The 26,319-nt window shown below is 37.9% G+C and overlaps 1 protein-coding gene across 1 annotated transcript; it reads right to left on the bottom strand.

The window, feature by feature from the left end:
• Positions 1-3,588: 3,588 nt before the first annotated feature.
• Positions 3,589-26,319, bottom strand: CTH (cystathionine gamma-lyase). Its single transcript, XM_007182919.2, has 12 exons — positions 25,975-26,319; positions 22,451-22,532; positions 20,774-20,869; positions 18,404-18,513; positions 16,498-16,629; positions 13,226-13,283; positions 12,706-12,783; positions 10,973-11,125; positions 9,560-9,681; positions 7,689-7,741; positions 4,445-4,583; positions 3,589-4,162 (listed from the first exon to the last, which is right to left on the bottom strand). Exons 1-12 carry the CDS (start codon positions 26,140-26,142, stop codon positions 4,136-4,138), a joined length of 1,218 nt encoding a protein of 405 aa, XP_007182981.2. The 5' UTR covers positions 26,143-26,319; the 3' UTR covers positions 3,589-4,135.

Here is a 26,319-nt window from a genome sequence, read left to right as displayed (position 1 = left end):
AACCTTCAATTTCTATTCCAAAGCAATTACATTGCATAATTTTTTTTGTAAGTTTGGGACTTCCTTAGTGGCGCAGTGGTTAAGAAACCACCTGCCAAAGCAGGGGACACGGGTTCAAGCCCTGGTCCAGGAAGATCCCACATGCTGCGGAGAAACTAAGCCCGTGCACCACAACTACTGAGCCTGCGCTCCAGAGCCCACGAGCCACAACTACTGAACCATGAGCCACAACTACTGATCCCATGTGCCAAAACTACCGAAGCCCATGTGCCTAGAGCCTGTGCTCTGCAACAAGAGAAGCCACCGTGATGAGAAGCCCGCACACCGCAACGAAGAGTAGCCCCCACTCGCCACAACTAGAGAAAGCCCTCGCACAGCAAAAAAGACCCAATGCAGCCAAAATTAGATAAATAAATGAATAAATTATTTAAAAAAATTTTTTTTCTAAGTTTGTAGTTGTGTTATGAAGCAAATGGAATCAGAGTTTCTTTTGCTGTGGAGATGAAAAAAAATTTTTTTTTAAGTTTGCTGTTCTTTTTTATTTATTTATTTATTTATTTACTTATATTTATGGCTGTGTTGGGTCTTCGTTTCTGTGCGAGGGCTTTCTCTAATTGTGGCAAGTGGGGGCCACTCTTCATCGCGGTGCGCGGGCCTCTCACTATCGCGGCCTCTCTTGTTGCAGAGCACAGGCTCCAGACACACAGGCTCAGTAGTTGTGGCTCACGGGCCTAGTTGCTTCACGGCATGTGGGATCTTCCCAGACCAGGGCTTGAACCCGTGTCCCCTGCATTGGCAGGCAGATTCTCAACCACTGCGCCACCAGGGAAGCCCCAAAAATTCTTTTTTTAATACTTACTTGTCTTTGGATAATTACTCAGAGAAGTTTTCTTATTTTTACTAATAAGACTTTTGTTATCCCTTGACGACTTTGGTTTCATCATGTTTGCCATATTTCTTATTTCTTTTGATATTGGTCTCCTAAGAGAGGTTTCTTATGAAGCACTTGTGTTCCCTTTTGTGTTTTTCTAAAGTGCATTACAAGCTTTATTCCCTTTTTCCTGAAACTTTCTTTAGGTCTACTTAAGTAATTAAGTGATCATATTATATTTACAAAAATACAGGGTGTTAGATTTCTATTTTGTGTAAAATCAGTTTGTAGTTCCCAACTGTTTCCTGGCTCCTCTGTGGAATTCAGGTCATTTAAGGCTATGCTGTTGTTAAAAAGGATGTCAATTTTTTTTTTTTTTAATTCCAGATTTCACTGTTACTTTCTTATTTACCCCTCACATCTAAGAGCTAGTAGTCTTTGGCACAATATTCCAAAATAAAGGACCACATTATGCACCTTACCTATAATAGAACTCACTAAAAAACTAAAAGAAAATGTACAAGGCAGGACTGAATTTTGACTAATGTGCCTTATAAAGCAACTCAGTGAAAAATAGTGTCCTGGAAGCCTGACCTCATCTAACTTGATCGGTATGTGGCTGTCCAGTTATGTTACCCTCTACAAAGCTAGATGTATTATGAAGTGGGAAGGGGTGGGGTGCAGTGTTTAAACACTGAATCATCATCTCGGTGTGAACCATGTTAATGGAGACATACTTGCAGATAACCAAAAGTGTAGATAAGCTTCTTAAACCCTAACAAAATGGTGCCTTCTCAGGCAATAAGGGAAATTGCCTAGAGCATGGTTCTGACAGTTAATTTTATCCACAAACTTGGCTGAGCTATAATGCCAACTGTTCGGTCAAATAAATGCTCGTCCAGATGTTGCTGTGAAGATATTTTTTAGACGTGATTAACATTTAAATCAGTAGCCTTTGAGTAAAGGAGAATAGTCCCTATAAGGTGGGTAGGCCTCACTCAATCAGTTGAAGGCTAAGCAATTCTGCTTCAAAAACAGCAACACAGAAAACTTGTCTGAGATTCCAGTTTGCTGGCCTGCCCTGCAGATTTTGGTCTCAAGACTGCAATAACTCTTAGGTGAATCTCCAGCCTGCCTCACACATTTCAGACTTACCAGCCCCCCACCATCACATGATCCAATTCCTTGAAATAAATTTCTTTCTCTCAATCTCTCTCTTCACACACACACACACACACGCACACACCCTATTGGTTCTGTTTCTCTGCAGAATTCTGACTAATAAAATGGTAGTTACTTATTGCTCACCAGAAGCTCAGGCAATGGATAGACCATATATAAAAATAGACCTTTGACCTACCATCTGCAGCAATCTCCCCAGAAAACCAACTCCTTATCTACAATAAATAACCCAGGAAGCCAGCTGCTATAAGTCAGATGTGCAAGAAATCTGATTGCTGCCTCTAGTGACAATCCAGGAAGCTAAACAATAACTTCTGTAATAATCAGCCCCAAATGGTTAGGACTTGATTAATAACTGACAGCTTCCTTAATTTTTGTCCCTGCTTTTGACTGAGGACCAAACCTAGAAAACCAAATATGCTCCCCTACCCAATCACACAGGATCCCCACTTCAAGTCAACCAGCCCACCGCTTCCCTAGGCCAACAGCCTCTAATCAGGGCATACTTGAAGCCTTCTCTTTTTACACTACAAAGCTTTTTCATTCTTCTGTCTGCCTTTGTTTTTCTTAGCTTTTTTTTTTTTTTAACATTTATGACAGTGATTTAATGTTATTCATTTAAAAATCATCTAACAGTTTTAAACATGGAAATTTTTGTTTCTCATCCACATTAACAGGCATTACAATTTCTGCAATTCCTATGCTCTGCCTTCCTTTGAGTCTGCCAAAAAACAAGTGACAGTAGCTGACTCCCTTGTAAGCTTAGAATAAATAGCCTTTGCTTTTCTTATTCAAATGGTCATTTGTTTATCCCCACAGCCTTAAGGTACTGAAATGGCAAGAAATCAAGTCTTCCGGAAACCACGGTGGGATATAACCAGCCTCAAAATGCTGCTGCCTACAGAGACAGAATTTCCAGGGTCCATACACATAATCCAGAAGTGCACAGTACATAAGAATATGTATTTGTATGTGTTCTCCTCCTACCCAGCGCTATTATTAATCGAGCTCAATGATAGGCTCCCCTGCCCCAGCCATGCCCTTGGGCATGCAGGATCTTAGTTCCCCAAACAGGCATCAAACAGTGCCCCCTGAAATGGAAGCATGGAGTCTTAACCACTGGACCATCAGGGAAGTCCCAATGATAGGCTTTTTTTAAACTGAAACAAATGGTGGTAGCAAATGTGACTGAAAGCCTTTACTACAAACAATTTAAAAAATCCGATTATTTGACTTACGACGTATTGACAATAGCTTGCTGATCATGCGTCTAGCTAGGAAAGTATTTCTTCCTTTAGCCTCAACAAATTTACTGTTTCAGATAAAAATATAAGAAGTAATATTTCTCTATAAAAGTGGCTTTTGAGCTGCCCTGTACAGATTTTATAACTAATCTGCAAACACCAAGATTTGAGCATGATAATTACACAATTGAATTTATAAAAATTAAGTGGCTGAGACCTCTAAGAGTTGGGAATTAAAAGGGCCCAGGAATACAATTTAATGCCACATAATACAGAAATATCACAATGGGGTACATTTGATAATTAGATTTATTTAAAAAAAAAATAGTAAGTACAACCTTAAATCAGTAGAATTTCACAGACGTTTCAGATATTTGATTTTTGGCTTATGGTAATTAAGTGTAAACCATTGCTTTGAGTGCTATTTTCACCAATATACAAAATCACCCTTGATTTAAGAACATTCATTCAATAATTTAAATTCCTCAGAAAGCATCAAAAATGAAATACCATTATATTGTAAACATGATCAACATAAATCTTAAGCTTGAAAAAAAGAACACAATCCCCAATAGCAGCACAAATCTCACCTCCTTCAGAGGCAAATGTATATCCAAATTAACAAAAAGATCTTAACAGAATTGACTTGTCAATTACAATATGGGAAAGAGGAAACTTTTTAACAGGAATGATCCCAGGAAGATTACAGTTGTGAAAGGTAATTAGGTGCCTTAAAATTTTCACTTGAAAATTCTGCGAAGGCTCATTAATGGTCCATTCAATTATTCAGAAGTTTTGATCTTCACAGGAAGCAACCTCTAATAGCAGTTCTGGAATGCTAGTTGTGACTTGCATTTGGAGGGTGCTGTATTAACGGTGCACAAGAAAAATATGTTATTAAACCTTCAGGCAAAGACTTCACCTCCTCCAAGAATTCTTTTCTGAAGACTACATTCTTTTAAATCTGCATTTCGACTGAGTTCCCTATACATTTATACACCCTGTATATTGTAATAAGAAAAGAGAAAACGTTTACAGTCCACTCTATAAACATAGTGGCCCACCCGCCCCCAAGATTAAGCACATGTGTGCGCGCGCGCACACACACACACACACACACACACACACACACTAAAATAAAACTTACCGCTGCCTTCAAAGCTTGATCTAGATCATCCAGTAGGTCTTGTTTATCCTCTAAGCCCACAGAGAGTCGAATCAGTGTGTCACTAATTCCAAGGACTTCTCTGTCGCTATTAGGCACTGAAGCATGGGTCATGATTGCCCTGAAAGATAGAATGAGCAAAATTTTGATCACTATATTGTAGCAGGGGAGGCATGTTTCTATCTCATAAGTCGCAACTATTTTCAAAACTTTTCTACTCTAAACATCAAATGCTTCATACACCTACAATGTTTCGCAGGCAAAAAATTAAGGAATTGTGAAAATTATCATTTCTAGTCATGATTTTAAATGAACACAAAGATCTTTTATTGTTTTCATACCATCAGTAAGGTATACTCAATCGGACACTGAAGGTGTCAGTCAAGCACCCCCATGCAGGAGGGGAAGGCATAGCCTCCAGTGTGTGGATTTTAACACCAACCTGAATGAGGCCTTGGCCAGAAGTCATACACCCCATGACCAACCAGCTGCACTTATAAGAGGCCTCTTGGATCAAGAGCTGGTCAGAATTAATTCCATCTGGATCAAAGGATCAATCCAGAACTGGACCTTCTGAGGCAGATCAGGGAAAGACAACCTACGATCACTGGTAGCAATCACTAAGCATTAGGAATTAATTCCAGCACATAACTCATGACACAGAGGCCTCAGAGGATGTTCAAAACCATGTAGCGACTCATCATCGCCAGCATGTGTAAGAGTAGAGCACCTACTATGGTTCAGGCTCTATAGTAAGAATTGGGAAACCAAGAAGAATGAGATATTTTCTTTACTCTAGGTAACAAAGCAGGAGCTAAAGACTATGACAATTCACAAAACAGAACAGTCTACAGCAAATGCCAAACAAGTATGGACAATAAGAACTGCCGGAGTTCAGGGGCTTCCCTGGTGGCGCAGTGGTTGAGAATCTGCCTGCCAATGCAGGGGACACGGGTTCGAGCCCTGGTCTGGGGAGATCCCACATGCCGCGGAGCAACTGGGCCCGTGAGCCACAACTACTGAGCCCGCGCATCTGGAGCCTGTGCTCCGCAACAAGAGAGGCCGCGATAGTGAGAGGCCCGCGCACTGCGATGAAGAGTGGCCCCTGCTAGCCGCATCTAGAGAAAGCCCTCGCACAGAAATGAAGACCCAGCACAGCGAAAAATAAATAATAAATAAATAATAAATAAAGAATTGCCGGAGTTCAGAGGAGGGAGAATCTCTGCGGGCTGAGGCATCATGGAGGAGAGGCTTATAGCCTTAGGGAGCGCTTAGGTGTACACTGCCCCCAACACTCAACCATCCCCTTCCACCACCAGCAGAAGGAATCACTTTCTCCTATCCACTTCAGGCCCATGGAAAGAAAATCTGAGTTGTGTCCAAAGTAAATGAATATCTTCTTTTATCACTCTAATGAAGTTTTACATGCAAACATCCTCCTTAAAATGTTCTGCCTTTTTAGGCTCTTAATTCCTTAAAAGAGAGTGAATGTGTAGAAATAAGAACTTAGGCTTCTGGGACCAATAGGCTTGGGTATGAATCTCAGCCCCTCCACATACTGGCTGTGTTGGGCTTGTAAAAGTTACCTGTCCTCAGTCAATTTCCTTATCTCAGTACACTGTTATCCACATTTTACAATCGAGAAAACTGAAATCGAGAGTGGATAAGTAAGTTTTCTAAGGTCACCAAGTTAACACACGTTGTTAGGCTGGGAGACCAACCCAGTACATGTTGGCTCAGCTTCCTCCCCGCTGACTGCAATGCTGCACTGGTTGCTGCGTTGTTGGGAGACACAGAATGAGGGTAATAAAACAGACAAGTTCTGACCTAAATTTATTCTTCCACTGGCACTGGGGTTAGCGCCTAGCTGGAGCTCCTGAGGGCCAAGCAACTTTAAACCACATCCCTAAATAAATCAAGCGAGGTCTACTTTTAAGAGAGCCTTAAAGTAATATACGCTCCATTACTATGAAAAATAAACCAATTTCATATGCTGAGTGTGCCCTCTTGTGCATCCAGACTTATTAGCAAGCATTTTCCTGAAAGACTAACAAAAACCTCTATGGCTTATCTTAATTATTTGAATCATTATTTGGGATTCTTTTTTTTTTAAAGATTATGAAATTGCCTGACTCTCCGCATGAACTATAAAGAGGGCAGGAAATGTGCCTAAATTTTCGTAATCCCTGACATTCCTCAGCACATAGTTATTTCAGAATATTCATGAAAATTAAAACATAGAAACATACCATGCATTTAATACAGTTGAAACTTAATAGGTAATAATATTGATTTATCCCTGCAATAATTATAATACATGGTCATAGAAACATAAAAAGAAAAACAGGATGTAGCTCAGGAATGCTTGCTGGGACAGATAATCATTTAATAATAATCATTATTTTAATTACTAATACCATTTTATGGATGAAAAGATTGAAGCACAAAGGTTAACTGATTGATGTTCTCAAATCCAGATCGAGGCTGCTTTAACCTCTCCGCTCAGTTTCTGACGTAAAGCCTCAAGAGTGAAGTTGCTAACATATTCCTGTGTGACATTTGATTCATCAGCAAAACTTTCTGAATGGTTGTTTCCTTGTCTGTAATATAAGCTGTTGGACTCCCTGATCTTAGGCTGTTTTGTGTTCTAATATCCTCTGGTGCTTTGATAAAATTAGATGAATTGGTTGGGTCAGTTAATGAAGGGTCAGGAATACAGTTGGATTTTCGGTTTATGTCACAGACGACACAGAGCCATTTACCCCCCACAGAGAACAGAAAATAAACAGACTTGATGGTAACTAGCAGGGCTCTCCTCTGATAAATAAGAGTGAGGAGATTTTTTATCAGAAACACATTCTCCATTTCCCCTGGAGTCTTGAAATCAGCCCTTCTGGTACAAAGTCTCCAACCTCCCTTCCAGAGCAGAGTGGAGTAGAACAAGTAGCCCTGGTTCGGAGGTCAGAGAATTACTGCTGGAATCTCCTTTAGGCAAATAGGAAAAAAACAAAAGTTGAGAGGACGCAGCTTACAGTTTAGTAGCTCCCATTAGATCTTTATCAGGGTCTCCAGTCTATGGAGCTAGAGTTCATTCCAACTAGATAGTGCCATGCTGCTCTTACTGTTAAATATCTTGAATGATCCCCGATTTTATCCTACTCCTTTTCCAAACAATCATTACAGCTGAAATCAAAGTTAAAATACTGAGAAAAACAGAAATACTTACGGAAGCTCAGCAAGACTTTCATATCCTCCTAAGCTCTCAGCCAGCGTAAATAACTATGGCAAAGAAAATATTAATATAGATCTTCTACTAAAATAAAAATACTAAAATCTAAAAATAAATGTTGTTAATAAAATGGCCTTGGGACGGGGGATGGAAAGTGGTGCAATTATGAATAAACTACAAATTGGATAAAAACTTGGAGAAAAAATGAGAATAAAATCCATAACAATGATTTCACCAATTAGACTTTTTTTTAATTAATTAATTTATTTATTTTATTTATTTTGGCTGCATTGGGTCTTTGTTGCTGCGCGCGGGCTTTCTCTACTTGCGGCGAGCGGGGGCTACTCTTTGTTGCAGTGCGCAGGCTTCTCGTTGTGGTGGCTTCTCTTGTTGTGGAACACGGGCTCTAGATGCATGGGCTTCAGTAGTTGTGGCTCGCGGGCTCTAGAGCACAGGCTCAGTAGTTGTGGCGCATGGCCTTAGTTGCTCCGCGGCATGTGGTATCTTCCCAGCCTAGGGCTCGAACCTGTGTCCCCTGCATTGGCAGGCAGATCCTTAACCACTGCGCCACCAGGGAAGCCCCAATTAGACATATTATATGTTAACTTTTAAAACATTAAAAGTTGATCGGTACTTCCCTGTTGGCACAGTGGTTAAGACTCCACACTCCCAATGCAGGGGGCCCGGGTTCGATCCCTGGCCAGGGAACTAGATCCCACATGCATGCCACAACTAAGAGTTCAGGTGCCACAACTAAGGAAATGGCGAGCCGCAACTAAGGAGCCCACGTGCTACAACTAAGGAGCAGGCGAAGTGCAACTAAGGAGCCCTTGAGCCGCAAGGAAGGAGCCCACCTGCCACAACTAATAAAAGGAGCCCACGTGCCTCAACTAAGGAGCCAATGAGGCACAACTAAGGAGTCCTTGAGCTGCAACTAAGACCCAGCACAAAAACATGACCTCTAAAACCTCAGAATTATTACATTTGAGACCTAGCTCTGTGGTTACCCTTTAAATAAAAATCTCTAAATGTCTATCAAGTTATATAAACTTACTCATTAATATGTATCACTTACTAAATTAATACATCTATTTAACCCCTTCCTAGGGAAGAAGGGGAAAAAAGTCGGTTGTTGTATTTAGTGTTATAGTGTCACAGAATTTCACAACATGTTAAAAATTGTTCTCACAACTGTGTTAAATCAAATGTGCACTACTATATTTCTGACTTTAGAAGTGGACAAATTTTAGAACCAATAGAACTTTGACTAATCCAGCAGCATCCTTTTCTTTAGATCTGTAGTATTTAAAACTCAGTCTTAAATACATTACTGCATGAGCTCAAAGTAAGCCTAAAGTATGGAGTTACACAGGTCTCTCTCCCAGGGCCCCTGAGAGCCTCCTGCCTCTGTGAACATTAGGCAAAGGCCTCCCTTCCGTCACTCCAGGCAGATGCAACCCGGGTGGCGCAGGGTTTAGAAAGCCATTCCTAGGCTGGATTTCAGCACAGCCTTTCGGCATTGCACTGACCACACACTACTGCGGTTTCACATAGTATTTCATTTGAAAAGACGGTTCACTTTAAATTTAAAAACCAATGGATTAGAACATTCTGTCTCTCTCAAATGGATGGCAGTGTCTGCAGAGTTAAGTAAGTTAAGTAAGCAGATTCATATATCTGCTACTGCATCACTCCTGTTTCAAGTGATTTTCCAACCCAAAGCATTTCATGACAAAGAGGCTTGTGGGTGTGAACTCCAGGTACAACAACATTAATATGAGTCGGGTGGAAGTGAGAAATAATGACTATAATAATGCTATAAGAAGGTCTTAACGTCTACAGTTTAAAAAACTATTTTGAAAGTTTACCTTTAGGTTCTTGAGGAAAGTCTCAGCATGTTGAAGGGAGCCCTTGATATAAAAGGTGATCATCCCTGGGCAACCTGTGCATTGACGCTTTGCCAGCTCATGCTGAGGATGAGAGGGCAGCCCTGTAGTCATAAGGTATAATGAATGTCTTATTTTAGAGTCCAACATGTAATTTCAGAACAACAACAAAATCACCATTTGCTTAAGTCAACTGCAAATAAGCCTAATAATGAGCTTTATGCCATGTTGACATCTGACCTCTTGTTCTGGTCCCTGTCTATCTCTCTAGCTTCATTTTGACCTATCTTTTCTGGTCTCTCCTTGCTCTAGCCATGCCAGCTTTCTTTACACCAGTGGCACCACACTCTTTTTCATCTCAGGACTTGTGCACATGCTGTCCTTTAACCTGGAACATTCTCTCCACTGACTGCCCCCTTCCCTCCGTTAATTATATCCTCTGTAATTTTTTGCTTAATATCTGTCTTATCCACCAGACTAACTCCATGAGGAGAAAGCTATTTCTTTTATTAATAATTGGATCCTAGTTCCGAGTGCAAGGCCTGGCCCATGGTTGGCATTAATAAACACTTACAGAAAAAATCTGAAATGTCTTGTCCATGACCTTTTAACAAATGCTACCCATTCCTCAGGGCACAGCCCAAAACTTTTCTCCCTTCCTCCATTCAAAATGCACACCAGTCAACAGCTCTATACCTAGTGTACATATTAGGGCATTTAATCTCATATGTATTTCTGCCTTGCCTTATCTAAATTCCTTAAGGGCAGGGATCAAGTCTAATTCTCCTTTATACCAAGACTACATGGCTGCACATCTCAAAAGGGTTTAAAAGAACTATTTACTTAAGACGATCACAATTAAAAAGTCTGGTAAAATAAATTCAAAGAGTAACATGTAAGTCTGCTAACTCACATGAGCATTTCTAGATGTTGTGAAAGGTGAAGAAATTCAAAAAAAAAGTAAGAGAATTTCGGGGAAGTTTTGGTACCAAATATCAAGTCTCAATCTATATCAGATAAAAGTTAGAGCTAGTGCAGAATATCAGACTGATAAGATTACAAGCAAATTACTGGAAAGTACAAGGTTGCAATCTTGGAACAGGTATACACAAACCTTCAAGCTAAAGACAGGAACATCTAATATGTAAGATTAATTTTTTAACATCCAAGCAACCACTAGACTACAGACAGCTCTAGGCCAGAGATCATGTCCATCTTCTTTACCATCAGACCCACCAAAAAGCCTGACACACAGACAGACAAAAAGCTCAATAAGTGAACAACGTAAAAATACATGAAAGCACCTAACTTACAAATGTTACATAAACAGGATGCATAGGATAACACTTAAAATCCTAGTGTAAGCATATGTGCTTAGAAAGCAGATTAACATACCGGGATAAATAACCTTTTCTACCCGAGGATTCAACTCCAAAAACTGAGCAACTGCCATTCCATTTTCGAAATGCTTCTCCATGCGGATTTGTAGGGTCTTCAGACCTCGATTGCAGAGGTAACAGTCAACAGGAGATGGAACTGCTCCAAGAGCTGCAAAATGAACATGTCCTGGATTAGTCTGAAGGTGAGGAGGCACCCAGAAAAGCCTCTCACTGCTCTTTTTCATTATAGTGACTCTGAGAAGTTAGCGACAAAGCCCAATGTTTGAGTTTTAGTGGGAAAAATTAATATATCAAATTAGAAACATGACAATGAAGCATAAAACATGATTAGTGAAATGGGCTTTAAAATGAGAGGGGAAGGCTTCCCTGGTGGCACAGTGATTAAGAATCCACCTGCCAATGCAGGGGACATAGGTTCGAGCCCTGGTCTGGGAAGATCCCACATGCCGTGGAGCAACTAAGCCCGTGAGCCACAACTACTGAGCCGGAGTGCCACAACTACTGAAGCCCACGTGCCTAGAACCCGTGCTCTGCAACAAGAGAAGCCACCGCAATTAGAAGCCCGAGCACCGCTACAAAGAGTAGCCCCCACTCACCGCAACTAGAGAAAGCCCACACGAAGCAACAAAGACCCAACGCAGGCAAAAATAAATAAATAAATAAATAAATTTATTTAAAAAAAAAAAATGAGAGGGGAAATGAATATCCTGAAAACTAAGTACATATACAATGATATGAACTTTTCAAATATGAGCATCAATAGTCTTTTCTATGATTTTAATGAAAGGATATACTGCACATAGTTTAATCTTGTGTTTCTTTGACAGTATTATAATACACAGAGAAAATAGCAGTTCAGCTCTTATTATTTCTGAGTGTTCTACCAATATTCTATTTAGCTTTTGTCTAAAGCAGGCTGTGATTTCCCGTGCCTCAGTCCTTTTTTTTTTTTTTTGTAAATGAAAGGAATTTATCAAGCAATAAATTTTGGTTTCCTTCCTCAGTGCCCCCTTTTGCTACCCAACATGTTTTCCCTGGAAGGGGATTTTTATTCCTAATTATGTTTGTATCTTATCTTTCTGTCAAATCACAGTGGTTAAATCAAGTCTCTTTCAATAAACCCTTCTCCATACCTGAGATAACTAAACAATCTAAACAGAAAACAGATGTTTAGACACCTGTTGAAAAATATGTTTATATGTTAAGTGCCATTTAAAAGTTATCATCATTTCAGATATAAAAGGTATAGTACAAGAAAGCCATCATTCCAAATGTTTAAAAAAAAAAGACAAAAAAATCCATTAAGTCATAAAACTAAAAATTCACTTGAGGGACTTCCTTGGTGGTCCAGTGGTTAAGACTCCACGCTTCCAATGCAAGGGGCATGGGTTTGATCCCTGGTCGGGGAACTAAGATCCCACGTGATGCTCGGTGGGGCAGAAAAAAAAAAATTTACTTGAGCTTTACCAAATTATGACCAAAATTAACATGGCTTTGAAAAATAACAAAACATATCTCTTGGTCATGTTGTAAAGCCCTATTATGTTATAACTGTATTTTTATAACCCAATTTTTCTTTCCTATAAAAAATCAGAATTTTTCCCATTATTTCTCATTTCTTCCTAAATTAGTGGAATGCTATCACTTCACAGCACTTAGTGGAAATACAAATATCAAATGTAGTCACTTTGAGAGCATAAGGGGAAATTTGGGTTTTTTAATACTTACAGTTTTGCAAGAAACGGAGCCTATTATGAAGCCTCTCAGAATTAAGTGACACTAAGCCCATCACAACATCACTGTGGCCTAAAAAAAACAAAACAAAAACAAAAAACTTTAAGTTAAAAACAACATATGTTTATTCCTCAGCTTATAATTTCTAAAGTGTGACTTTCACTTGAAAAAACTCTGGGAAAAAGCCCTATAGAATCAGTTTAAATAAACTTTAGCAAAAGCTATACCTTAAACAATAAAATTAAAGTCATGTAAAAATTAAATGTTTCTTTTTAAGCTATCAGCAGGATAAAAATATAACATTTATAGTAAATTTTAATCCTCTGCTGTTAAATCATGAGCATAGTTTTGTCTGCTATAAATGAAGTCCTATATTTAATCAAAGTATTTTCTTACTTTCTACATGAGTCACAGAGAAAACCTGAATAATAGAAGAAAAGAGATAAAAGGATAAAGCCTTATGCTACTTTCATCTATTGATGGAAAAGAACATTCTAAGTGAAGACTGTCTTACCATTCATATATTTTGTTGCTGAATACATGCAAATATCAGCTCCCAGAGCCAAAGGCCGCTGAAAGGAATAAAAGGTTTTTATTCCAAATGGGAAATCACTTGAAAATATGCTTCATTGCCTGCCTATTTATTATTGTAAATTCCATTCCTATTCTAACTTTTAAAAATATGCACATCTTAAAATTTCCAGGAACTCTGATACTATCTTTCCCTTTCCTCCCTCACACCAAATAAAAATACAAAGTATTAGAACCAGTATTAAATCCAAAGGCACAAATTTTCTGGAAATAGCAGATAAACTGAGGTCAACAGGTCTTCTGAACTTGTTTCTTTAGAGCAGTTGCTGACTAGCCCCTAAATTTATTACCTATAGCAGAGATGTCGGCATTTTATGACTCAGTAAACACAAAGAATAGTTGACACAAACATTGAGCAATTGTTCTGTCAAGTAAGTATAAAAGTGATTTGCTTAGGTTTTTAATCATTAAAACCTTACAATGTATGCTGTGGTTATTTATTTGATTTGCCATGATCTTGACTCTTAATTACGCTTTTATTATACTAGTTTTGCCAAGTGTAAAATCACTTATAAGGAAATTTGTTTAGATTGTTTTCCCTCACTGAACTTTCCTGCAAAGTAATTCTTTAGTCTTAGATGTCTTTGTTTACAGTGAAAATTAAAGTAATAATCAACTTATTCACTAAATAATGTAATATCAACATCTTTCTTTTTAAATTTCCTTTAAAATAAAGTGTGTGTGTGTGTGTGTGTGTGTGTGTGTGTGTGTGTGTGTGTTTAACCTCCCTAGCTGGGGAATATGGGACTTTTCGTTTAGGGTTTCAAAAATAGGACATTTTAAGTGTGGTATTCCTCAAAGCACTCTCTACATATGTGTTTGCTCATCTCTAAATGATGAGTCAAACTAGATGTTGTGGGAGGTCTCTTCCAGTGCTAACATTCTGTAAACTCTATGGTCAAAAGGAAAAATAGGGCTTCCCTGGTAGCACAGTGGTTGAGAATCTGCCTGCCAATGCAGAGGACACGGGTTCGAGCCCTGGTCTGGGAAGATCCCACATGCCGCGGAGCAACTGGGCCCGTGAGCCACAACTACTGAGCCTGCGCATCTGGAGCTTGTGCTCCGCAACAAGAGAGGCCGCCACAGTGAGAGGCCCGCGTACCGCGATGAAGAGTGGCCCCCGCTCTCCGCAACTAGAGAAAGCCCTCGCACAGAAACGAAGACCCAACACAGCCAAAAATTAAAAAATAAAATAAAATTTTAAAAAAAGGAAAAATAAAAACCAGTAACTAACATCTGTTGATGCCATTATGCTCCAAGAATCATGAGTTACTTTACATAACTCAGCGAAGCACTGTTCAAAATACTTTACCTAACTCAACAAAATCAGTATGTTTATGACTCTAATTGTACAGGTGGGGAAAAGGGACTAAGAAAAATAAAATAGATCACTCAGATTTAAAAAACTGGTAGAGCCAGGACTCAGACTACCGGAATTCAGAGGTTCTACATGGAAACTTTATGCTTGTATGTCCATTTTGCCTTTTGTGAGACTTATAAAAGATCAAGAAGACAAAAGACAGGAAAGAAAGAACATACCCAGTTTTCATGAGTGTAAAATAATGAGAGGATCTTTTCAGAAGATTTGCTTTGTGGAACCAAATGTTGTTCCACATTTGGTTTGTGGTTGCCTAGGGACATTGTGATTCTGATTAATTCAACTGGAATGAATCCAGATTGAAATGAAGCAAATTGCAGTCCCTGGCATGTGATATGGGCTTCAGAAAGGTGGAAAAACTGGACCTATTTTAGTGACAGCAATAGGAGAAAAAGGGCAAGGCCTGATGAGTAATCTGGGCAGGCCCAGCTAAAACAATTCATGCGATCTCTTTGGGAATATACAGGACTCATGAGGACTCAGCTAGAGCAATCCTATGCTATAATAACTGCCCTACTGTAAGTGGTAGATGGGGTAAGGAGTTGGGATAAAGACTCCAAGAGTGAAAATCACCTGGGACAAATAGATGATGTCAGGAGATTTTCACCTGGAAACAGACTGCCTTACTTGATATAAGAATCAGCTGAAGCTATATCATGAGCCAAAGGTAGATGATACATGAAGCCATCTGAACACGTTGTAGCCAGGAAATGTGTTTCAGGAAAGGAAGGTAAAACATGGTAGTGCCTTCTGAATAAAATGGAGTAAGGTGAAGAAAAGCTTTATGCAGACTCCTAGGGAGTCAGCCAACTTCAGGGACCCAGAACAGAAGCAGGGAATATAAACAATTGAGCTTGTAAACATCTGCCTAATTGAAGAGTTGGAGAAAATGAGCTGGGGTTTCAGGAGCTCTGCAGAATAAAGGTGAACTACAGGAGGTGCAATAAGAATGACCACAGGATATAGACAAAAAGGAAAGAGCAGGGAGATGGTAACTCCTAAAAAGGAAAGGAAACAGAGTTAGGTTACTCAGAGGAAAGAAAGGGAGAACGTGTGGGGAAAAGGCAGACAACCAGTCAATTATAGAGAGATCCCAAGATGATTTACCAAAAGGAGCAAAGCAGAAAAGAAGAAGAATCTGGAAAAATGTACGAGAAAAGAAAGAGAGGAATTGAGGATGAATGGGAGGGTTTGAGTTGGGAAAGAGGTGTATGCAGAGGACAGGCAGGAAAAGAGATAGCCTAAAAGGAGCACTGTAAAGAAGCTGTACTCACAGATACAAGGTGAAACATGGAGTAGAAATTCATGATACAAATAAGGTAAAGATATAGAGGGCCGGGCATGGTCTTTGAAGCACTGAGGGAAGACAAACTAGAAAGAAGGAAGACAAATGGAGAAATAATGTGTGATGTACACTGAGATGTCATTGAATATAGCTTTTCTCTTCCTTTTATTTGCAAAGTTAGCCAGGTTTAAATATATATAAAATAATATAACTGACCTGGAACCAACACATAAGCATTGAAACCCCTACTATATACCATCATATAATACGGCCAGGTCTTCAGAGAGTTTACACAGAGAACTTAAAAGCTTTAATTAAGACAACATTTAAAACACACAAAGTCCCATACAACATATTAACGTAGGGTTGAAAAGATATTACCTAATGGTAGAAAAGATTCAATTTTAATTCTTTGTCTAATCAATAATTATGAGCAGATTTCATGTAATTTAATGCAAACAAGTCCTTCCTCTCCTAATTACAGGTACCTGTGTAGTCTACTAATCAGGCCAAAAATATTATTTTCATTTACCTGGAAATATGCCGACATAAAAGTGTTATCCACGACCAAAATAATGTCTCCATGTTTATGGACAGTATGTGCACAGGCTTCAATGTCAATCATCTTCAAGATAGGATTTGTGGGAGTTTCAATCCAAACAAGCTAAAACAATTCAGTAGATGACAAGAGTTTGTAAAAACACACTGCCAAACATCTATCTCATATACTGTAACCATCTGGGAGGCTACATTGGAAGACCATGGATGATGAAGTTTAAAGGTTTGAATCTGAATCCTAGCCCCATGAATTTCTAAGAAGTCATCATAGGTAAGTAACTAACCCTCTACGTTCTTCCAATTTTTCATCTATACAATAGGATTGATAATATTTACCTTATACAGTTGTTGTAAGGATCAAATGAGATAATGTACATATCAGCAGAAAAGCGTTCAAGTTAATTATTGTAATTATTTTCCATTAAAAAGAGGATGAATTCCAAAGACATAGTTCAATGTCTGGGAATGTTGTTCTCAAAGATAAATAACATAGATTGTCTAAGTTTACATTCTGGAATTTTCAGTAAAGAGAACTATCTCTATGACGCCAAAAATATCCTGAATAGTAACTTAACGCCAGATGCACTAGAAAACTACAAAATAAGTCCCCAGAACTTGAAGAAGAGCATGGGTTTTAGAGTGAGGAAGAAAAGTGACACACACAGCAGAAATCCTGGCCACAGCTCACTTAAGAGACAGCATCATATTTATCTGTCTATTCCAAAACCTAGCACAATCCAGGCACATCATGGATGTTTGATAGTTATAGAAAAGACCAAAGAAAAGAATTCTGTTTGTTAAACAAGCTGCCACTGTATTGATTGACATTATCTACAGCTTTCTTTTTAAAAGAGTTAATGGTTCTTTCTTCTATGTAAATGGGCAAGTGGTCTGGTTTAACTCTCTTCCTACTCTAGAGTTTTACTGTAGAAAAGACATGGTAGTTAAAATAATGCATATTCTACAAGAACAGAATTATTTAAGAACATATAAAAATTTATTTCTGGGTAAGAATTTATTATTCCCATTCATAATAAAAAATTAATTAAAATAAAAATTAGTAAATAAATACAAAGTAGATTTTACATAGACTTAATCTACTTCAAATGATGAGGCAGACATTTCAGGGGGAAAAATGTATTAATTCAAGTTGGTAAACAGCCACTATATAAAGTTCTATTGACAAGAATTAATATACACACAATTTGCTTTCCTCCCTTAGAAAGACTCAGACCAGCTATTTTAATAAGAATCTTTTCTCCCAAGCAAGAAAACAAACAAAAAACAACAACAACAACAAAAAAAAACAAGTTCCTTTGAAAACAAACCTTAATCACTCAAAGCTCACCCTGGTGTTAATCTTCAAAGTAATTTGTGTGAGAAAAGTTTTTCATTTTTTAGCATTCACTGCAACATAATCTTGAGTCCAATTCAAACCTTTTAATCATTAGCAAAAAGCTGGAAAAGGCTGACACTTATAAAAGGCACTGGTCCTTCTTTTCCCCATGCAGAATTTCAATGAAGTCCCAAGAAAGAATATCACATATGCCATTCATTCCAGCACAAAACACCTTCCGGTGGCATACAAGCTTCCCAGGATGGAAGCTAAAGATTGCTTGTGGCCCATTCTCTGTTTCTATCATTTTGCTGAAGTATCCCTTAGAACCCTTAAAACTATGCTTAGGGTTTGGGGGCTTACAAGCTTCCTTTTCTGTAACATTAGGCTATACTACACAGAAGTCAGACCTATCCTAATCTTGATGGTTTCCTATGGCTTCCAGTAAAATCTGTTATTCAGATTTAAATTATGTCCTCAAGCAAACAGAAATGATGAAAACAAAACATCACAAGGAAAACAGACAAACTGAAAACTGAGTTACCTTGGTTTCTGGAGTAATAGCTGCCTCTAACAATTTGGTTTTTGAACAATCAACAAAAGAAATCTTTAATCCAAATTCAGTTGCCACCTGCCTGAAGTACCTGTTTGTACCTGAGGCAGAAGAGAATCAGATAAAATGATAACTGTATGAGGAAATATTAATTCCTTAAAAGTATAAACACTTTAAAAATATAAGGAAGTGTCAATCACCAATAAAGAAACAACTAAAAGCAATTCTACTTTGAATAATTTGACCTTCTTGTATACTAAAGAATATAAGGCTTAAATTTTAAACTAAAAATCAAAGAGTCAAATAAAATACACTTGATACCCACATCAAGTGGTGTGAAGCAGAAGATGTTTCTTAAAATACACAATCTCTACTCTTCAAACATGAAGTGGCATGCTTCCTGAAATATCAATATCTTTTTTAAACAATTCCTTCCTAGTACTCATATCTAAAATAAATGAATTGGGACTTCCCTGGTGGTCCAGTGGTTAAGATTCCAGGCTCCCAATGCAGGGGGCCCGGGTTCGATCACTGGTCAAGGAACTAGATCCCACGTGCCACAACTAAGACCCAGCGCCACTAAATAAATAAATAAATAAAATTTTAAAAAATAAAATAAATGAATCAATGCCAATGAAATATTCAAAATAAAATTTAAACTGATTATACTTTGGTAAGAGAAAAGAATTGGTTTTTATCCTTTGTACTTTCTCAATCTTTTTGTTATGTGGTTCTGAAAGCTTTAGTAGACAAATGAGACGATGTAAATCAAACTACTAGAGTTTTACAGTGAAAGAAGATAAATCATTCAACTTAGAATAGTTTCTTTTAAAAATACGGTTCTGGATTTGATGTTTATATATGCGAATTTAAAGAAAAACTTGCTGTTATTGATAGGGAACCAAAAAAGAAAAAAAAAATTATCATCAAAGATATACTGGAGGGACTTCCCTGGTGGAGCAGTGGTTAAGAATCTGCCTGTCAATGCAGGGGACACGGGTTTGATCCCTGGTCCAGGAAGATCCCACATGCTGTGGAGAAACTAAGCCCGTGCGCCGCAACTACTGAGCCTGTGCTCTAGAGCCTGCGTGCCACAACTACTGAAGCCCGCGCACCTAGAATCCGTGCTCCGCAATGAGAAGCCACGGCAGTGAGAAGCCCACACACAGCAACAGAGAATAGCCCCTGCTCTCCGCAACTAGAGAAAGCCCACGTGCAGCAACGAAGACCCAATGCAGCCAATAAATAAATAAATAAATTTATTTTAAAAAAAAAGATATACTGGACTTTTGGTAGACTGATCCTAGGTAATATAAGATGGAAAAAGAATGTAAAGAATTGTTAAAAAATCAACAGCAGTTTTCAAGATTTTGTACCTACGTTTACCAAAAGGTTTTTATAATACATTATAATAGTAACAAAAGGTTTGATTTTTCTATAATTTCAATTCATCAGACTATCATAGGGTACTATGATAAAATATAAAGCATTCTGCAAATTTCTGAGAGGGATAAAATGATTACTAACAGTAAGTCTCTTCCTTCAAAGAACTTACAGATTTAACTTTTTGTTCAAATAGGAGATAGATAAAATGATAATAATATTCTATAAGTCACATTTTAATTATTTGGAAGCATTGGTATATATGTATAATATACTTACAAAATTTTTTCCTGTTGTTTTGAACACAAAAATCAGTCTTACTTAAAGGTAAGGGCAACTTGTCTTCCTTACCTTCCCACTTACCACTTTATATAACTAGCATTTAAACAATTTGGAATGAAAGTTCTTAAATTTGTATCCATGGATAGGCTTCAAGGGGTAAGGGTCCTTGAAGAGGAGCCTTATCATTTTAAAATTAAAATGATAAATGTTGGGTATAGTCTTAAGTACATTTTTTGGAGAAAGAGGTCTATAGCTTTCAACAGATTTTCAGAAGCTTCCCTAAAAAAAAACCCGCAAGGGGCGGGGCGGTTAAGGGTTGGGTAGAGTTAAGCCCTTTGAGAATGACTTGGGTTATAGACCATCTTCACTGCAGGTAAAAATTTTAAATTACACTAGAACACTCTCTCTTTAAACACTATCTTCTCTAGAGTAGGGTATGTCTGGAACAAGCTCATTCCAGCTGCTTAAATAAAATTGTTATTAAACAATCTCTCTTATAAGCAAGTTCTGGAGCATAGATCCTAAGAGTTTATGCTCCTCCTTTATCAAGTATGAACCAGCATAGAGCTGTTCATCATATTTTGAAAAGATAATCAATAGTCAATAATCCTGGTAGCACTGTTAATATAATTCAGGACCCATTTTATTGTCTTTAAAATATCAGCTGAAACAACATGAATGAGAGAGGTCACCTACCTCCATACACATCATCCATACAAATAATTTGGTCTCCTGCTTTTAAGAGATGGGTAATAGTCACAGTGGCTGCTAATCCTGAAGCAAAGGCCAAACCTAAGATAAAAACCAAGTTAGAGTAAGCCAAAATGTCAGAACTATAGGTTAAAAACACCTACAGTATTTATTTGCATTACTTTATATCCCTCTCTCTGCCGACTGAAAGATAACCATCACTACTGAGTCACCAGAAATCCCCTGATTAATACCATTACAAAATCCCCCATTCTATTTCAAAAATAAAATATCTTTAAAATAAAAACACTTAATTCTGCTTTGGTTATAACATTTCTCTGAAAAGCTTCAAAGAAATAATTCTTTACAAAATTCTGAGACAAAAGACCATTTGCCAATTAAATTACACTTTAAAAGTAAACTCTAAAGAAATTTCAAACTTGAGGAATAGAGCTAAGATATGATTCATCCATTAACTATATGGATATGCAGTTGAGAAAATATTTTAACAAAACTCAAAATCAGACCTGATAAATTTAATAAATTTTATTTAAAAAATTTTTTTTAATGTGGATTCTCTTTAAACACATGTGATCCTGAATCTCATATTGAACAAAAATAGTGAAACTGAATAACAAAAAAATAACTGGCATTGTACACATTAAACACTGTAAAGAAAAATATCCTGATAAAATATCAGTGTATCACCTTGATGATAAAAATCACTTGTGACCGGTAGACGGGATATCCAATTAACTTGGAAAATGTAATTTTTGCAAAGTTTTTTCAGAAAAGTTGAGGTTGACATTGCAGTTCTCTACTAAGCAGATCTGTGGTCCAGCAATGAATTCATACAGAAAGTTAACCTTTAAATCCAGCTCAAAACAACCACGTTTTCTGGAGCCCACCTGAAAAAAGTGTCTGGCATATGAACCCTCAGCTTTTATAATTTCTGTGGGAAATAATATTCCCCACACATTACTAAATTTAAGAAATTTAGTGTTTAAAAAACTCCCCCTCTCATCCAAAACAAAAGAAACCCCCCCAATCCCAAACAAACCCCAAAACTCATATTAACATTTCTGATTCCTACACTCTTACTGTGAGAAAACTCCTTAGACTCTCATTTTTTTTATTCACTATTCTGCCCTCATTTAGTATCATTTGTATAAAAAGTACAAAGATGATTTAACAGCAGTCCACTCCCTTCATGGAAGAAATTCAAGTTTTGAGGAGTTAATCCCTAATCTCCGAAAGCACAGTATCAAGGGTACCTGGCTATTGCAAATGTTCCTTGGTGCTACTCTCACGCACAAAATAGCAGGTGAATGAACCAGAGTATAAGAAAGCTTATATTCTCATAGGTGGTATTATAAAACTTAGTTAATTTGTATCTATTTATACTGACAGCTTCAGACGAAGAGTGCATTTACATGAATACTAAGTGGCAAATTCTGCCATTTTGCCTCTCTTCATATTTATTTTCACCTTATAATTACACATATACATATGAAGTCAGCTGTGGGACCTCGAGCAAATAATTAAATGTCATAAAAAAATAAGAGTTTTGAACTAGCTAATCCTTATTTCTTTCCAATTCTACATTCTGTGCCTCTATAATTTTTTCTATACAAATAAGAATGGATTCTAGATTTTACAAACTTTGAAATGAAAATCACTTACTATACTTAGCCCCATCCAGTGCTGCCACTGCTTTTTCCAAGCAATTCCTGGTGGGATTTCCAGAACGGCTGTACTCAAAACCCTGAAGGAAAGAAGTTAAGAGTTCATCCTAAGAGATTTAAATTTATTATCAGAGTCTTAACATAGACATTTCCTCAATTACAGGTCCATCCTGCCATGCCTTTCTGTTATTTATCTATTACATGTCTTGCCATTAGACAGAAGCATCACTGTTGTGGCCGTAGTGGTATGGAGAGGCCCTGAAGTCAGCCAAACTGGATTAGAATTCTGTGTCTGCCACTTATGAGCTACATGCCAATAGGTTAGTTACTTAATATTTCCCAGAGTCAATCTCTATACTTTTAAAATGGGAATAAAATACAGATATCTACTTCATAAAATTGATGTGAAGATAAAATGAGATAATAAGTTCTCTGCATGATGCCTGGCACGTGCTAAACACTAGATAAATGGTGGTTTTTATGTTAGACTCACCTCTACCCATTAATCTAGGGATATTAGGAAACAGGAACCACCTGAACCAACAAAGTCAACCTATTTCTAACCTGCATTTCATTTCCTAAAAAATAAGTGATGTGAGTTCTGTTTAGCATCCAACAGGAAGCTATGAACAGATCTTACAAATGCTCGAAGTTCAGATCTTAGCTCTACAAAAGCAACTCAAAAAAAGAGAGTAATTCTCGGCAAAACAGCCCTATACGACCCTTTTTTAAAATTTGCATTATATTCCTTTTATATGTATGACCAATTCTCACTAGCTGAATTCATCCAGTCATTTTATTTGATTTATTTATCTTTATTGAGGTATAGTTGATGTACAATATTACATAAGTTTCATGTGTACAGCATAGTGATTCACAATTTTTAGAGGTTATGTTCCACTTAGAGTCATTATAAAATATTGGCTATATTCCCTGTGTTGTACTATATATTCTTGTAGCTTATTTATTTCATATAGTAGTTTGTACCTCTTAATCCCCTACCCTAACCTCCCTCCCCCCTTCCCTCTCCCCACTAGTAACCACTAGTTTGTTCTCTGTATCTGTGACTCTGCTTTTTGTTGTTGTTGTTATATTCACTAGTTACTGTTATTTCTTAGATCCCACATATAAGTGATATCATACAGTATTTGTCAGTCTCTGTCTGTATCCAGTCATTTTATTTAATCCTCACAATCTGCTCTAAAGAAAGTAAAGCCAAATGTTACAGGGAATGTCAGTGCCAGAATTCAAAGCCAGGACTTAAACACTGACTAAAAATCCTATACATACTTTTCTCCTTCTGCCTCATATAGCACATAAAAAAACACAACCACTCTTTACACCTGTTTCTGATTGAGGAGCTCCCAGTATTAGATATAGATATAGATATGGATATAGATATAGATATTTAAGTTTTGTTGCTTTTTTTGTTTCCTTGTTTTTGACAAACCGAGTAGACATTTTATAGGGCTCCAGGATATCCTCATTACTGCCCACCATCACCTCCTTGATATGACCTGCAGCTGTACTCCAGACAGAAAAAAAAGTTTAGATTCATGTGGCTATTGCCATGGAAAGGTAGTCCTATGTCTCCCTAAATATTCACTGCAAAGATTTAACTTTGGGGTGGGGGGGATGGGGAGAAGCGTATTTCAGTGCCAATTCTCACACTCTCATTCATTCAATGACTTTCCAAATGGAACTGGAGAATTAGATGCTTCTCATTCAGCTCCTCAAATTCTCTTTAGTGCTCTTAACTGACATTTTAAAGATATTAAGAGGAGTTTGTGGATTTTACCACCCCTGCTGGCTCTCTGAAAACATTTAATTATTAATATCACAGCTAAATTATTAACTTTTGTACTAAATGCTAAAGCTTGGGCAGCTACACATTCACAAAGCCCTACACCAGGAAGAAACTTGGAAGACAGGTTGTGTACACATTTTGATTACAAAATATAGTAGCTAGAAGTATCCTAAACCAGTTGTAGAAAAGCCCTTCGAACTCTACTTCACAAGACAAAGGGCCATGTCTAAAAGAATTTTCCTCAACTTATATAACATAACACACTAAAGAGGTGTTTGAAGTATAATCAAGGTTTTGGATCTACAAAGTTTATTCAATTACAGTTGACACTTGAACAACTCCCGGGTTAGGGCACCGACCCCCTGCTCAGTGGAAAATCCATGTACAACTTATGGTCAGCCCTCCATATCCGAGGTTCCTCCATGTCTGTGGTTTACGTCCCCAGATTCAACCAACTGCAGATTATGCAGCACTGTAGTATTTACTATTGAAAAAAATCAACATATAAGTGGACCTGCACAGTTCAAACCCCGGTTGTTCAAGGGTCAACTGTAATTTCTTCTGGACCTCAGCAACTTTTAAATACTCCAAGATCCATCAAGTATGCTACCAAAAAAGTAAAAGCTATATAATTAACACAGAGGGCTGTCTCATCTATGACTCTGGGTAGGTTCCTTTTCTATAAAAAGTATATAATACCTGTCCTGCTCTCTAACCTGGTTGTCAGGATCAAACAGAAAAAGTACAAATATGAACACCATGAAATAGCAAACTACTGAGCAGTTATAATGTACAATGCAGCTTAACATACATCTCAACAACTTATGTGGTAGGTACTATTATTAACCCATTTACACAGGATCAACCTGAGGCTTAGATAAGTCAAGTAACTTGCTCAAGATCACCTGGCTAAAAAGAGGTGGTATCAGAATTCAAACCTAGGTCCTCTGACTACATGACTTAAGCTCTTAATTACTAAGCCACACTGATGCAATGGGTTAGATTATTGCTAGCATTACTGTAGTATAGCACAGTGTAGACTAATGCCCAAGAGTGGGTGGGGTTCCAGAGCAGTACTGCATTGGAATCCCAGCTCTACTACTTACTAGCCATGTGGCCTTCGCATTGATACTTAACATCCCTAAACCTCAGGTTTTTCATGAGAGAAATAAGAACCTAGTTCATACTAGAATTGCTGTAAGGATTATCTGAGGCAATATATGTAATACACATGATATAATGTAACTATGAATCTGGCTCAATGGCTATTAATAACTACTGGAATAATACTGGGAATTAATAGCTATTGGGAATAATCTTGATTCCAGGTGACTTATGAGACAATTTTTTTCTTAGTTGACTCCTTACTATATCTTTACAATTTTTTTTGCTAAAGGTAGCTCAAGGAAGTTATGACACTAGTTCTGAACTGCAAATTTGCCAAAATCACATGAATATCAGTCCAAATCTATAGGGCATGTTGGACAAACTGTTCCTTTCAGTCCTGCTTATCAAAAGAAATGCTTATCAAAAGAAATATGATCGTTGAACCACTCAATACAAAGCTTTACTACAAGGAGGTTTACAGGTGTAGTAAACATCCTTCCTGATATACACAAATTACACCTCACAAATTACTTGTGTGCCTTCCTAACTTATAAACCATCTCTCTTTTACCGCCCAACACTGGACCGCCCCAGACAGACCCAGCTCACCAAGTGCCGGCCAGGAGCCCCTTGCTTGAACGTGGTGGACAGTGAGATGGGGGGCACTACAGCCTGGGAAGTCCATTGCTCTGGTTCCTGGCCCACATGGATGGCCTGCGTAGCGAAATGTTGGAACCTAGGTAGGAAACCGCGTGGGGAGGCGTCTTCTTCCTGCATGCTGATCTGCGAAGGAAGGCGAGAGTTAAAGAGCAAGGAAGATAAAACTCTGAAACTGGTGAGTCGGGGCTTGAAAAAGACACCGAAGAATCAGGCGAAAGAGAGGTAAAGGTACGCCCAACCGGGTGACCAGCGGCGAGCGCACAAAAGCCGGACTGTAGCAGAGACTCTATTAGC

This window comes from Balaenoptera acutorostrata, chromosome 1 (assembly GCF_949987535.1).
Source record: "Balaenoptera acutorostrata chromosome 1, mBalAcu1.1, whole genome shotgun sequence".
In the NCBI taxonomy this organism is placed as follows: domain Eukaryota; kingdom Metazoa; phylum Chordata; class Mammalia; order Artiodactyla; family Balaenopteridae; genus Balaenoptera; species Balaenoptera acutorostrata.
This window is presented reverse-complemented; position numbering and strand designations above follow the sequence as displayed.

Bases quoted from the DNA above. Each gene is read 5' to 3' on its own strand.
- CTH (XM_007182919.2), bottom strand. From the start codon at position 26,142: ATGCAGGAAGAAGACGCCTCCCCACGCGGTTTCCTACCTAGGTTCCAA. The intron at 9,682-10,972 runs GTATGTTAATCT...TTATGACTACAG, and splicing joins AGAAAAGGTTATTTATCCCG to GGCTGCCCTCTCATCCTCAG. The intron at 4,163-4,444 runs GTAAGTTTTATT...CCGTTAATACAG, and splicing joins ATCAAGCTTTGAAGGCAGCG to CACCCTCCAAATGCAAGTCA.